Source organism: Petromyzon marinus, chromosome 83 (genome assembly GCF_048934315.1).
Source record: "Petromyzon marinus isolate PM22_M1 ecotype Great Lakes invasive population chromosome 83, UKy_Petmar_22M1.pri1.0, whole genome shotgun sequence".
NCBI lineage: Eukaryota > Metazoa > Chordata > Hyperoartia > Petromyzontiformes > Petromyzontidae > Petromyzon > Petromyzon marinus.
Genome location: NC_133748.1, coordinates 6779669 through 6795056, shown reverse-complemented (window position 1 = coordinate 6795056; position 15388 = coordinate 6779669). Strand labels below are relative to the sequence as shown.

General features: G+C 42.8%; 2 protein-coding genes across 2 annotated transcripts; both read right to left on the bottom strand.

Moving 5' to 3' along the window:
- Positions 1–2807: 2807 nt before the first annotated feature.
- On the bottom strand, positions 2808–6905 carry LOC142907828 (interferon-induced very large GTPase 1-like). Its single transcript, XM_076057644.1, has 2 exons — positions 6880–6905; positions 2808–6783 (listed from the first exon to the last, which is right to left on the bottom strand). The coding sequence occupies exons 1-2, from the start codon at positions 6903–6905 to the stop codon at positions 3543–3545; spliced, it is 3267 nt and encodes a 1088-aa protein (XP_075913759.1). The 3' UTR covers positions 2808–3542.
- A 2103-nt stretch (positions 6906–9008) lies between these two features.
- Positions 9009–14500, bottom strand: LOC142907806 (interferon-induced very large GTPase 1-like). The gene has a single exon (XM_076057618.1). It carries the CDS (start codon positions 13482–13484, stop codon positions 10107–10109), a length of 3378 nt encoding a protein of 1125 aa, XP_075913733.1. The 5' UTR covers positions 13485–14500; the 3' UTR covers positions 9009–10106.
- Between the last annotated feature and the right edge of the window lie 888 nt (positions 14501–15388).

The window sequence follows — 15388 nt, the reverse complement described above, 5'->3', positions numbered from 1 at the left end:
ATTTTATTATTTATTGTTTCCCTTCAACGTGACTTTACCGAAAGAACCAAGAATATGTGAGTGGTTTATTCAGCAGTGCTTTAGCCAAAGGTAAGTGTTGCATAGTGGATAGTCCTACCATGAAAAATTTAAACGAGTCATGACATGTAACACGTGTAAAATATTTTGGAGATATCCCGCACCTCCATATACCCCGCAGGGTCTTGTTTTGTTTGTAAAAAGTGGTATACCCCGCGGGTTATATGCGGGGAACATACGGTAAAGATCAGCTGACACGACTCAACAAACCCTTTCAAATTGAATATTTAGGAAAGACTCCGCAATGTTCGTTGCTAATTCTTCGTTAACTGCACCTGCTGCCACTGCTGCTGTTTCCTCCTAAAGCGTGGAGGCCGTGAGCTGCTGCTCTATTTGCAGTGCAACCTCGCATTGTGACGTCGTCATTACAGACGTGGGCGCCTTTTTCACCGCCCTGAATGGGTCTCAAACGGCGTGGCAAAAATGCGAAGCTCATCGCAATGAATGAAGGAAGATCTCTCACTCTGACACCTTCACGGCTGCCCGAGACCTCCCAAAGGCACACGTCAGACTGTGTTGTGGCGGTTTCTAATTTTAAAAAAATCTTAAAATTGTATCTTCATGAGGCAATTCACGGTGAAGACCCATTATATTTTAATTGTTTTTAACACTACAAAACAATGTATTAAAAAAAGTACTTTTTGAAAAAAAAATCTCATATACAGCTGCTTGGGAGGCTGGCGCCCCAACGCCCCCTAGTGGACGAACCGCGCCTGCATGCAACTCAGTGGGCAAATCTCGTAGAGTTACAGAACTCCTCTTCCCCACACACGAGGGGGTGGGTAGCCAGCACCACGTCCGGTCTCCCAGTGATGTTGTTTACACAACACACCATGTACCCATTTGAGGCTTTGTCGACCGAAAGGGGGGGCCCAGGACTGATTCATATAACAGTCGCTGTGTTGGCCATGAACAGGAATCGAACTCAGGTTGCTGGGTTTATAGCACAGCGTGCTCACCGCTACACTACCACTCCCCTACTATTCTTACTCTCCACCGACTGATCACTGTCCCCTGTTTTGCAATGCTCTTAGCGAGGGCTTACTGAGACTGTCACAACTCGTGATGGGTGCTGTGACCAGAACTATGCCTTGGCCACCTTGGTTTCGTTGACGCTGATGTTTTCACTCCACACCAGGTACTAAGTTATGAATGAATACCACCCTACAGGAGGGCCAGGGTAAGTTAGGGTATCACTCGAGTAGCACTGTACAAACCACTGCGCTACCGCTCTCCTCCACATACACACTCTCGCACATATGAGACATACATTTTTATTGTCATAGTACTCAAGTTTATTCATATAAGATATATGTCAAGGTACCGTGTGATTGAACAGACAACTCCAGAATCACAATTACCCAAGTTACATAGACCTACAAAAACCCAGAGACGAAATACACCACTGTATTCCAAGATTAATTAAATCATTAGCAACATGATGAATACATACCAGAAGCGTGTTATCATTAATTCAAATTAAATCATACGTCTGAACACTACGTTAAATCATTGAAAAGCATTACAATTCAAGCAAACTAGTCAAGACAGTCGAGTGATTATACAAAATTCCAATTCACCACGCTTACATAATGTGTGTAATCACCGCAGGACAAACCTCAAGTTATTGTCCTTTGAGGTCCAGCACTGACAAAAACGAATCGGGTTGCCGTGATGTAATGTTTCACGATTGCAATGCAAGACACGGTTTTTCAGATTTACCGATAGCAATCACAATCTCGCACAGTAACAGGGCCATGTTCAGGGAAACTTATTTAGATTGTTTTCAATCGGAGTGGCAACATCTTCTCATTCTAACGAGAGCAGGGTAATAATTATATCCAATCATTGCCTCATATCTATTTTACAGCCTTAAGCCAGCAGCGTAAACTCTACATTCCAATGGCGGAAGCTTGTAACTAAATGTGACAAAGTAGTACTAATTTTATGCAAACTGGATAAGAAAGAAGATGGGTCGGGTGCTTGACTGGTAACACAAGTCCTTTTAAAATATATAATCATGTTTAATACAAGGCAGTTTGTATTAAGACTGCGTCTAAAGGCAATCACATCTCAAGATGCTGTCCAACACAATGGTACATGTGCATCATGAGGAGAACGGAAGGAGTGAGTATTTACTCGCCAATTCCACTCTGCTAGGTAAAGCACACAAAGATAATTGTATCATCTGACTAAACAAAAAGGATCCATAATGTGACATGGTATGCATGGATACGCACTGACTGCTTCACATGGAAAAAAAGCATTTGGTGCTTATGAACGAGACAAGTAGCAATGTGAACCTTAAGATTTTGACACGAACAAGTTACACATCACAAATGTTTACAATATCATGTTTTCAGAATTGCTAAAATACGTAATGCACTACAAGAAAGTTATTTTCACAGTGCAGGTTCGTGTGTTTAAACTTCACATCTTTTAAAACTACGCATATATAGGTTGAACATATCTCAGACAATGAGCAGGTTGAGCCTGGATGGCGCTTAAATTATAATCAACAACGATGTATGAATTTCGATTTAAAGCTTTCGTGACTGCAATGATTCATCTTCTTTGGTTCTTTCGGTAAAGTCACGTAGAATGAGAATAAAATAATAAATTGATAAAATAAAATAACACAATAATATTCTCATGACGTTTCGGCCACAACACAAGCGGCCTTCATCAGGTGAAGGGACGAGACTGTCTGGTAGGACAGCGCTGGAGTGAAAAGCGCTGTCCTACCAGACAGTCTCGTCCCTTCACCTGATGAAGGCCGCTTGTGTTGTGGCCGAAACGTCGTGAGAATATTATTGTGTTATTTCATTTGATCAATTTATTATTTTATTCTCATTCTACGTGACTTTACCGAAAGAACCAAAGAAAACGATGTATGACATACGTGGCTGTATTGTGATCAGCAGTGGGCAATCCGGTCACATAACATATTCAACCAACTAAGTAATTTACGTTATTTCCTCAAGCAAAGGATGCCGTTTATGCCAATTCCAAATGACTATGAAACACCAGAAGTCCGAGCTACTCAGTGAAATTACCAAGCACTTTCTTCCAAGTTGGGAGAAGTGGTTTTCTTTACAAGCACGAGCAGCCCGAGATTTTAAGTCCCATTCCGCTGTTGACTAAACTCAGTATTCATCAACGTCATCCCGGCCCACTAACTGAAAATATCTATGACATAGCATTGGCCAAATGATGTCAACCAATGATAACGTTGTAATTGAGTCTTGCGCCAATGTTAATTACGATATCAATCAGAGAACACACAAAGCTACACCATTCCCAAATGATAGTGAAATATAAAATAAAGGATACGTTTGTTTAATGATCAAGATCTAATGGGCTACTGTAAATAAAATGCATTTATAGCACGAAGAAGGCGAATGACAAACTGACGTCGCATTGAGCAATTGTTCCCATTTAGTAACTTGATAATTGTGTTGAAACTATTTTTTCCATAAGTGTGCAATCGCCTCATCCTTTGTAATTTTTGTCCAGCCCTCTGGAATGGTGCCACGGCCTGTAAATTGTAGTTTGTAAAGCCTCTCTAGGTCTGACTTAAATCTGCAGACAAACCATTTCCAATATGGTTGAACGGTTAAGTCCGGCGTGATGTTCCAACTTGCATATTTTGGCCCTGCTGTACGATAATCCTTATATGGTATTTCATTGTCTTCTGAAAGCATTAACCACCAGTCACTTGCAACTAAACTTGTACAAATATCAATGGAAAAAGTATCTGTTTTACACCATTTCCCCCCTGTCACTGCCTCTGGCCGATGAATCGGAATGCGGTGGTTCTCGTCATGACCGGGTATTGTGTTTGTGCAGATGGCTTTACAGAATGGGCACTGCACCCAGCACCCACTCATCTGTTCACGTAGCATGTCTTGAGGTTTGTTCCTTACGTCTTCTATATCCCTTATGGATGCTGTAGAATATTCTTTTTTCAACTCTGCCACCATGGTTTCCAATTTTGTGGCTAGTTCATATCTAAAGCAGGGAATGTCATGTATGTCTTTGTAGTCAGCTCTAATCAAACTGTGCCTTGGGAAATGGATGTTGTCACCAAGCTGTTTACAAAATTCATCCAGCCACGATGATCCATCGCCTTTGTTTGACTGGACGGCTGTGATTGAATTCGTAATTGCAGTGGAAACTTTTCCCGTGTAAAACTCAAGACAGGACTCAAATATTTCTCGAATTTTAATATTTTCCTTTGCTGAGCAATATTCCTCAACACCTTCTGTAATGTATTTTTCAAAATATTGTTTTGGTTTCTGAATGTATTCCTTAAATTCCACGAATTGTTCCTTCTCTGCTAAATGTATCAAAATGTAGTTTTCTAAATTTGATCGATTCCCATTAAATGCCGGACAATCGGACTTCATTTTGTCTACAATTTCAAGGCTGGCTTTGTCACAGACTGCCTGGTGCATGGCTGTTTTAAGTTTTCTAGACAAAATTTCAGCAAATATAGTTATGTTTGCATCTCCGTTACATCGAATCTTAAAGCTGTTGAAGTACTCTTCTTTCTTGCTGCTGAAATATATTAGAGGATCGTTTGCCCTCTGAAAATCATCATCTATTTTCTGAAACCTCACTTCAGCATTTGCCAATATGTGTATTGCTAAATCTAGCATATACATATTTGTGACCTTTAGTCTTGCATGTTGTTTGGAACTTGAATCTACAGCTGCCAGCATAGATTTTATTACGTTATGCAGATCGGTTTGATTGTAACCAAGCTTTCGTTTCTCAAGAGATTTAATAACCTCGCCGGCTACATAGCGTGCATCCTCTGTAATTTTTTGGACGATGGCAGTTTCCTGTAAAATAGTGGAAGAGAAAAATGGATTAACCTGATTCCAGACGCCTTTTCGTTTAACCACAATATGTTCTCCATGACAAAACAAAAATGATTTATTTTCAGACATTTTTATCAATTTTGTGGATAATTTGTCTTCACTTTTAAAATGTGCATAAAGCGTATTTTCTGCTTGCATTCTAAAAGCTATTTTTCCAGGTGGGGTAACGCTTTTTTTCACTTCATTTTTCCATTCTTCCCACATTGTCTCAAACTTTTTTTCCAATTGGTCATCTTTCACTCCAGAGGTTTTCAGTTTCGAAGCCAGATCCTTGCTCTTTTTTAAAAGCTGATCCTCAAAGCTGGATCTATATTCATCCAGACAGTTCCATACACTTTTTGGATTCCTCAAAACAGTAATTTTTTTGTAACTATCAGTCACAAGCTCGTCCTTAATTGTTTCAAATTTCACGATGAAGTTAGTTTTCCATTGACTCAACAATTCAGCAGCATGTAGTCGATTAAAATATGTTTCAATGTCTTTCCTGATCTCGTTGTATTTTGGGGAAAGGGTTTGCTCAATGTTTGACCTAGTCAAACTAGACAATACGTCTGTCCTGTTATTAATAATATTATACATCTTATTCTCTTCTTTAATAAGATGACTCCTAAGGCTCCAAGTACATTTCCCATACATGTCTTCAAGTTTGCTGTAAGCTGCACTCTCGTGGGAGTTATTGAAGCTAAACACAAAGTCTTCTGAAAGCAATGCATTCCACAAATCTCGGATACGATTTTTCAATTCTGATATTTTTAAAACGTGACTTTTTGCCTTGATGATGCTATCTTTAAGTTTTTTAACATGTTGGAAGTAGCTTTGATTTGACGGAGCCATTGGAGGATCGTCTTCCCAAAAGTGAGAAAAGAAATGGATCTGAGAGTGCACGTCGAACCCAATCACCTCGTCAAATGATACAGCTTTGTACTGCTCCTGTTCTGCAGCCGTGCGAGTCATCTCGTCTAACATATCCTGGAAGAGTCTCCTTCCATCCATGACATTTTCTTTTAAAGTCACATCCCCGACATTTTGATGGACAAACACACAGCTTGGTGACAATTTCACCTGCTTCATTTTCAGAAATGCCTGCACTGCGATCTGTATAATGTTGTGCATCTCAGAGGGATTCTCTCCAAAAGTATTGATCACGGTCATGTTTGCAAGGCCGATCACAAATGTAGCCAGTTCATTGTCAAGAGTGGGTGTCGCATTTGATAGCTCTGGGGCACAGAGCCCTTCTGTGTCGACTATCAACACAAAGTCATATCCCAGCTCTTTGCTGAACTCTTCGTCCACCTTCAACAACTGCATGTGGACCCCTCGGGTGCATCTCCCAGCACCCACAGGGAACTGGAGACCGAACATTGCATTCAGCAGCGTGGACTTGCCACTGCTCTGTATGCCCAGTATGGAGAGGACAAATAGTTTTTTGTTCCCAATTTTTTCAATAACTTCGTCCAAAACTGAGCAAATCCAAGTGAGGGGGACATAGGAGGCATCACCGTCCATGAGTTCAAGAGGGATCCCAGAGAGCATCAAATCTGCTGCGATGCCTGGCAAAGCAGCCGAGGGCTTGTCAGCTGTGCGCGGTGTCTGTGACGCTTCATAGATCTGCCCAACTTCCCTGAAAAGGTGATGGATTCCAAAAGAGGATGCCTCACGTTTTTCTGATATTCGTTCCAGCTCTGCTTGTTGTATAGACAGTAACCTACTGCCAATAAGTGTTCTCCTGGACTCAAGTATTCCTTTCGGAGCCTGGTGATACTCCTGATGAAGCTGTGATATGCTATCTAAATAGATTTGTAGCTGTTGTATACCGGCCCTTTTTCATCTTTAATATCAATAACAATATTTTGCCGATATATATTTTTTTCAGAAACAATGAATGAAAACAACCCCAACCCAGTTCCACAGCAACAGCATGTGGAGGTCATGGAGGGCCATTGAGGAGAATTTAATAAATAATAGGCTAGTTTAACACGTAGGCTTTCGCGACCAATATTATTCATAATAAAGGTTTTTGGGTTCGATCGCGTTTATTTATAAATGTGTCGTAACCCTCCACCACCCGACACGGCCCATCAGCAAAAAAAGTGTCACGTTGACAAAAGACAAATAATTCACTACTTCAGCCCACCGGTGTGTTGAAGAGTTAATCCACATTTACAGTTTGAGTACGACGTTTCGCTGGTAAATACTTCCAGCATCATCGGGCAATTCGCCAGAATAGTAAAGCCCTCGCTTGCTCCCGGTTTTATGGGTTGGGGTTGTTTTCAGTCATTAGTTAAGTGATGACGTCACCCTGCTGCTCTATATAAAACCGGGAGCAAGCGAGGGCTTTACCATTCTGGCGAATTGCCCGATGATGCTGGAAGTATTTACCAGCGAAACGTCGTACTCAAACTGTAAATGTGGATTAACTCTTCAACACACCGGTGGGCTGAAGTAGTGAATTATTTGTCTTTTGTCAACGTGACACTTTTTTTGCTGATTGGCCGTGTCGGGTGGTGGAGGGTTACGACACATTTATAAATAAACGCGATCTAACCCAAAAACCTTTATTATGAAATAATAGGCTCCCGGGGCTCTCGGTGGTTTGACGACTGTTACGGAATATCCAGATGGCCACAGAGGACAGTGACAAAGTGTGTTTCCCTCTCTCAAGAGTCAGAGAGAGAAAGAGACCCCGGCCGTCTTTGTCTTCCCGCAGCGCTGGAGAGCAGGAATAATACCACAGACAAGAATCATTGCAGGGAGGGGGCCTCTGTGACCCACGGGTGAAGGAATGTCTTGGGGAGGGGACAGTGATGGATGGGGAGACCGGGGTGGGCTTAATGGAATGACATACACGCGAGCACACACACACACACACCGGCCACGCCCTCCACGGTGCAGAGTGGAGAATATTTTTTAATATAACGGCTGAACCATCATTTCAAAAGTTCAGTTCAAACAAGGCAGAGCAACAGGTCGTCAGCCGGCGAGCTGCAGAGCAGGGGGCAGGCGAGCGGAGGCCAAAGGGGCCCGGTCGCTACCCACTGACGATGGCAAGACTAGCAGGGTAGTGAGGCGCCACCGAGTGTGAGTTCAGAGCCGAAAGGCAAAGTATCGTTTAAAGACCTTTATTTCTACATCGAGTCCAGCTGCAGCGCGACCGACGCACCAAGCAAGAACCAGCAAGAGCGCGTGCGACTTCAGTCATCCAGCAGTGGAGAAAAACCTGCTGTCAGAGAACCAGCAATGAGCACGTTCGAGCTCTCCACGCAGAAAGAGGGAGCGTGCCGATGCAGCTCCTCCAGCAGCGGAGAGAGCCGACCAGCCGCCCGTAGGCAAGAGTGTCAGCACCAGCGAGAGTGTGGTGGGTGTCGACCCACACCGACCAGCACTGGCTGGAAACCAGGACAAGAGTGAGGGACGGCGACCAGCGGACGAGCTGAAGGGCGCTATATGACGATGGCGAGCGTGGTGCCGACTCTTCCAGCCAGCTGTGTACAGAGACTGTGGCCGCCGTGTGAAAGAGGGAGTGCCAAGCTGTCCGTATCATACACTGCACATACACCCTCACACCCTCACCGCTCTGCAGGGAACAAACATTTTTGATACAAGGGATGCCCAACCTTGGCGTCTGCTTTACGCAAATAATTAACGCCAGAATAACAACAACACTCACTCATTAACACATGCAAGAAGACTCATGATAAGGCGTCAACTGTTAGCTGATAACGACAAATATTGCTGCCATTGGAGTATTTGAGTCGTGCGGTTTTTTTTTTAAATTGCATAATCTTGCTGATGTATCCATGAATGAACATGACGAATCTATGAACGCATGTTTGTGCCTTTAGAAATAATAATTTTCATTTGATGACTTTTCGTATGAATACCGTCGCATAATATTAAGGACGTTATTCATATTTTCCATACGCTCGTATTACGCTGCATAAGAATTAATTGCTCTGATACCAAAAGGGAAACAACGGATAAAAATTGCCTGGAAGAATTGCTTATGGATCTATAAATGAATGCAATATGGTGTGGGCAATATATTTTCAAATATGAACTTGCATATTATAAGTGAAGGTTTTTGTTTAGAATAGCATATGGATGTTTTAACTCTCTCTCTCTCAACAACGGCTCGTGTCATGCGGGGAAAGGAATCCATGTACCGTTGTCAAAATGAAATCACACGGTCGTTGATGATACTGTATTTATACAGTGTTGAAGTTCCGGGATTGAGAGTTCACATACTATATTAGAGTTAAGGTTTAATTAGAAAATAAATTGATTAATGCAGACGTTGTGGTGTGATTCTTTCCTATAATCTATGCATAAGAACTGGTTCTGCGATGAGATATGAACTTGGTGACCTTACATAACACACTTATCCATACTAAATAAATGTCAGAGCGAGAATAATTGTATTGTACTGATCGATAATACGAAGTTAGACAACGAGGCCGAGTTGACACTAGCATAACTGCATATGATTCATTGCATTAACCCGATTGATAACCGACCCTCGTCAATGAGGCAGGGCCTGATTATAATAGAGGAAGTCATTAACGTAACAACACCAACTTACATAAATTAATACGATTATCTGTCGAATTATCATAATTTATACACGCATAATTTCGGATAAATTATGCACATTTCTAATTTTATTTAATTTTCATTATTTTCATCAAATTTTCACACACCACATATACAACATAGCCAATGCAGTGAGTATTGTTTTACTGAGTCTGCATGATGCCCCATATCAATGAACGATCTCATTAATTTATTGAGAGGAGATGCTTTGTGAAGCTGGGCTTCCCGTATTGATTGTTTTTCCATTGCAATGTTGTCCTTGTACTCTTCCACACTTTGGTCCCCCTCTACTCTCAAGCGAGCGAATTATTTGTCTTTCTTGCACCACTCGTGCCACAATTTACCTTGAAGAGGCAGAAAAGTCTCCTTCATGGAAGACAATGGCTTGTCCTTCAGAAGACTCAATAAGACGTCTGCCCTAGACTTGCCTTGTTTACATTGTTCATCATCTTCATCAACACTGAAGCCGCGCTGTCTAGCGATGTCTGAGCAAACATCAATTGTAACCGTTTGTGTTGAATTGGCCAACATATATTTGAGGGTTGACTTCAATTAATCCATTAGTTCAGCCTCATTTCTATTCTTGACAGCAATTTTTACCTTTGTTTTACAATGTCCACCCAAGATTCGTTCTTTGTCAGCCCAAAGGCAAAGTAAAGGCTTTGGAGAATTTAGACAATCTACCAAAATGCCTTTAGCTTCATCATTGTTATCACAATCTGACATTAATATCACGTTGACAGTGGATATCTCGAGGAGACACTGCACCTGCTTTTTGTGCTCTCTCGCATCTCCATGGAGATTTGTGAACGCTATGCAGTCATTAAAGACGTCATCATCCCTCCCACCTGGACAGTACCAGGCGATCTCTGTGACTCCTTCCATTAGGAGACCATTCTTGCTGCTGCCTCTGCAGTGTCTATGAAAGAAAACTTCATTCTTTTGCTTTCCAAGCAGAGAGTTCAGCATCTGAGATTTCGATGCGGGTGATTCACCAAACCTAATGAATGACACTAGAGGAGTGTCAGCGTTAACAATCGCACAGAGGTTGGTTTGCTGTGTCTCAGTAGATGCAGCACGGGATTTCCAGCTCTTTTTAATCTGTCGGAATGCCCATAGAGGGAATTCTATTTCTGAGCTACAAGGATTTGGAACTAAAAGCGGCAGTGCAAACTGGCAAAACGAGAGTTTGGTGTAAATGTACTGCCTCACAAAATTGTCTCCACAATGAAAAATTGCCATTTGCAAATCCATTGGGTGAACATGGCTTCGAGTTTCTGTCGTAGACCAATCTTGACTACTCACAATACCATCATGGTTTAAAAACTTTTCATAATTAGAGTTTTCATTCTGCATGGTTTCATTGTTTTCATTTTCACCCAGAACACTAACATACCGTGCTTCGGAGTCAAACATCATCAGTTTCTGCAAATAATGAAGAACAAGTTCTTCCTCTGTGATTGGGGCTTCTTTAAGTATTTCTGACTTAACAACACACATATGCTTTGTGTGCATTTTTTTCGGGTAGTATTCTTGAAGCCCCAGTATTTTACACAGATTCATAAACGTTTTCATCCCCTCTGTTTCACTCTCAACCTTCGATGTCTGCGAAGGAGCCAATGTGATAGTCAGTGTCCCAGCAACAAGAGATTTCAAAGTTTCCTCGAGTCGGTTCCAGTCAATGGGGCCTCCATCATAGACCAGCACCACGTTTGATACTTCGGTGCAGATGTTTGCATCCAAATAGGATTTCATGAACGTCAGATGTTCCTCTTTTTCCAGGGGGGTCCGTGAATTAGACTGTACTCCTGTAGTCAAACCGTTCAAGAGGACGTACGCCTGAGCCTTGAGAGCACTTTGAGATTTGAGAGCTGAGTACTCGCTGTGTGCCGCGTCCACTTGGTGCTGAAGGCAGTTAACGTCTTCATAGTCGAGGAGGCGGTCGAACGATCTCTCCTTTGTACGGAACCCTGAAGCAGCAGCACATGAAATGAACAGGAGCTCCTCCTCCATCCGCTCCATTTCTCGGAAGCACCGGCAAAGGGAATTGAGGGAAAATGTGATTTCATTGGTTCCCTTCACCTTTGCTTCATTCAGTGCAGTTTCAAAAGAAGTCGGTGCATCCATCGCTTCTTTTAATTGTTTCTTTGTTTCTGTAAATGTCTTGCCAAGGGCATTTAGCTCAGCATCAAGAACCCTGACTGTATCAGACCCATACACCCACTGCGTTATCGAGGAGCGCTTGGGGAAGTTCTCCACTGCATAGATGTTGGGTTCCAATAGGTACCGCATTTTTATTTTTATCCAATCGGTTTCGTCACAAGAAGAGTGCTTGTATGCCGATACAATCCGCGTCAAGAATTCCTGAAGGGCTGGGTGTGAGAGACACGTGTCAATCCAGCTCCTGTTAGTTTTTGTGCATTCATACAACTTCTGTTTTAGATCCGCCAGCATTTCCAGATGAGTGTCATTGTCAGATTCTTTCCACTGCTTCGCATCTTCCATTATCGATTGCGCTTTGACATTTATGTCAGCCAATTCATCCTCTGGATAATTATGTACTTCTTTTTTTGTTAAAATGGTGTAAGCTTTTTGAAGATCACTGGCCAACTTCAGGACATCTTTAAAATCGCATTTATGATTGGACAGGACGATGTCCCATACTGGTATAAACCTGATTCCTCGGTCGATGAGAGACCATGTCCTATTGTTGACAACAATAGCAGATTCCCACTGAGGGAGATTATGTACATCAGGATTACCCCCTGTTGTGGTTACAGTCATCTGTATCACATCGGTGAGCACCGGGCTGTAATGTCCAGAATCACTTGGAGCTGGCTCAGTTGTCATTGCAGTACCTGTATCAGTCGTTGTACTACTGCCGCAGTCGGCACCAATGTTTGGTTCGAATAACTCAGACAAGAGCAGTTTTATTTCATCTTGCTGATGTAAACTGAAACCTTTAGCTGATGCCTTCCTCCAAAAAAATCCTCCAAATTGGAGAGGACCCTCGTTTGCGTGAGAGCCAAAATTGTGGAAGAATTTGCAGCTCATGCTGGAAAACACGTTGCTTTTAAAATCTTCCTTTGTATTTTCCAACGTATTCTCAATCATTTGTAGCTCCTTCAGGGCTGCTTCAGACAGCCTGAGTTGTGCCATATGAAGATTACCTGAGGCTAGGGGCAGGTACGTAAACTCTGTCCTGGAAAGATAGGAATGATCAGTCTGAGTATTTTGCATTTCCTTAAGATTCATTGATTTGACTTGCATTAAGGCTGGTTTTCTACTCAAGGACGAGACGCATCCTTTCTCGGAGACAGTGCTGCTGAAGCCCATGACTTCCATGGTCTTCCTGAACATGGATTCATCATTGAAAGAAATAAACTCGTGTTGTTTTGTCTCTGACTTGCCGACCAGACCCACGAGCCGGAATGTTTGTGGGCTCGTCAAGAGTTTTCCTCTCTTTTCTAATGCATCCTCTAACTTTCCACTCATGTAAACCCCCTCTAGAGCAAGACCCCCTGATGCGTTTTGTAAAATCTCTGTATCTGACAAACAATGTGTTGAAACAGATGGACATATTTCTTGGGCAGGCTCGTGAATTCTCTCAGACACGACAGAAGGCAACAGATTATCAATTTGTATATGTGGAGCCAAGCTCACTGCCTTTTTAGCACTGACAACACCATTAGCAGCAACAATTCCAAGCATTTTATACAATGCCCGCTTTTCCCACTCTTTACGGAAATGTGAGTCCAGTTCTCTGCTGTCCTGCTGGTCGAGGTGAAGCAGGGCCTGTGCATTAGAAATGAGCAGAACCTCACGCAGTTTCTGTTTCCAGTAAACTGTGTCAAGACCCACATCTCTGAGCTTTTGTGCAAGTTCATCGTCAGCCTGGCTTCTGCATTCCTCTTTGTCCTCTCCAGACATCGCCTAGGGAAAGGCACGTTATTACAATTACAATGTTTTACAACAAAAACTTTAAAATAGTAAAAAAAAAATAAGAAACTCGTCAGAGAAGTGCGTTCTAAAAACATAAATGATAAGTGCATGCACATCATGGCAAGGGTACACAGTCGCTGTACCTCTCGTTGCCCAGGAAACAGATAAATAACATTGTGAGCACATACTCTTTGGTTCTATTGGGTAAAGTTACGTAGGTGAAAATAAAATAACAAAAAATCACGACGTTTCGGCCACAACACAAGCGGCCTTCATCAGGTGAAGGGACGAGACTGTCTGGAGGACAGCGCTGGAGTGGAAGCTTTAAATCTAGAATTGTGAGCACAATGAGCCATCGATCAGCCTCCCATATGTACATTCCTGTGGTACAGCGATGGAAAGCGTGTACACTGTACGACGTACAACTGTCTTTGACCATTAAGTATGTATGTGTAATGAGTCCACCGGATGAAAGTTGAGATGAAACACTCCTCTTTATTTTCAACATCAGCTCACGCTGCGTGTGACCACTCAACTCAAAATCCCAACAGGAAGCGCCCCAATCGCCCTGCCTCTTTCAGTGACGTCACCACTCCCCTGCTGGGCGTTTCTCTCACACTCCGCCTTCTCTCTCTTTTCGTTCGTGACGTCATTTTAACAGTAACCTGGGATCATGTGGGCATTTCTACCCCCAGATCGTGTAAGTGTAATGACCGAAAATTACCCCAAGCCAAGGTGCATCCTAACGGCTATTAAAAAAAATAAACCAAAGTGTCAACAAGGTCTCAACAGGGATGGAGGCAGGCTTTTGAAGTGATTGGAGGGAAAGTTTTTAATGAGAATAGGCAGGAAACAAAGCAGAACCAAGAGGCCACGGTTTGGATCCATTAGAGGGAAAGTACAGGGATTTGCCGAGAGAAATAGGATGAGGGAACATTTCAGAAAGGGGGCTGAGGGATATATAAGGGGAAAGCACGAGGAGTAGGGTCGTTCGGAAGACACAAGCTGGAAGACACCAAAGAAGCCTAGGGTCCCTTATTGTGTAATTCCGTAATAGGGTTCCTTATGATGTCAACTCAATAAAAGTGGCTCTTCTTATTCCTTGTCGTTGGAGTCATTTCGTAAGTATTAACACTACATATGTATGTATAACTTATTTTGCACCATATGTAGCCAACCGTGCTAATCAGACGTGTGGATGAAGGACAACAAACTAACCACAAAAAGCAGTTCTAAAGAAATAAGTTTTTAATCTATATTTGAATGTGCATAGCTCCAGTGGCTTCCTAATATTTGAAGGAAGGGCGTTCCAGATGACCACAGAAGCGCATCTGAAAGTACACAATGCAGTGACCATCTTTGTTCTATCACTCACCTAAAGCCTCTTCGAGGATGACTGGAGTTCGAGTGATTAATTAGGTTCCTTGACAAGCTCAGAAAGGTATTGTTCATTTATGGCAAGCACTTTGTGTATAATGAGTGCGACCTTATGTATATTTTCGGCAACAGGAAGCCAATGCAGCTCGGCGCGCACTAGATGGACATGGTCGGATCTTATAGTACCCATCACAACACATTCGAATGAATTCTGATTTTGAGCTCTAAATCGCCCTACACACTTTCGCCACGGATGATACATTATCCAACCAATCGCAAGGAGTGGCTGCTTCCGCCAATATTTGATGCAGAATATGTACTGTGTGCGTCAGTACGTACGCACAGTCGCTGCTTCTCGCAGTGCTGCAGGCCGACGCTGCTCGGCCTGAGCCGACGCTGCCCGGCCCGCACAGTCGCTGCTCCCTGCAACACTGCTCAGCGAGGCTGCTTGGCCTGCACAGCCACCGCTCCTGCAGCAACTGAGTGGTGGCCATTCCCGGCGGCACCGTAGGCTG

Excerpts from the sequence above, each read along its gene's own strand:
- LOC142907828 (XM_076057644.1), bottom strand. The coding sequence starts at position 6,905 with ATGGCCCTCCATGACCTCCACATGCT. Across the intron at positions 6,784-6,879 it reads CTCCATGACCTCCACATGCT|GGCCGGTATACAACAGCTAC; the intron begins GTTGCTGTGGAA and ends AAGATGAAAAAG.
- LOC142907806 (XM_076057618.1), bottom strand. The coding sequence starts at position 13,484 with ATGTCTGGAGAGGACAAAGAGGAATGCAGAAGCCAGGCTGACGATGAA.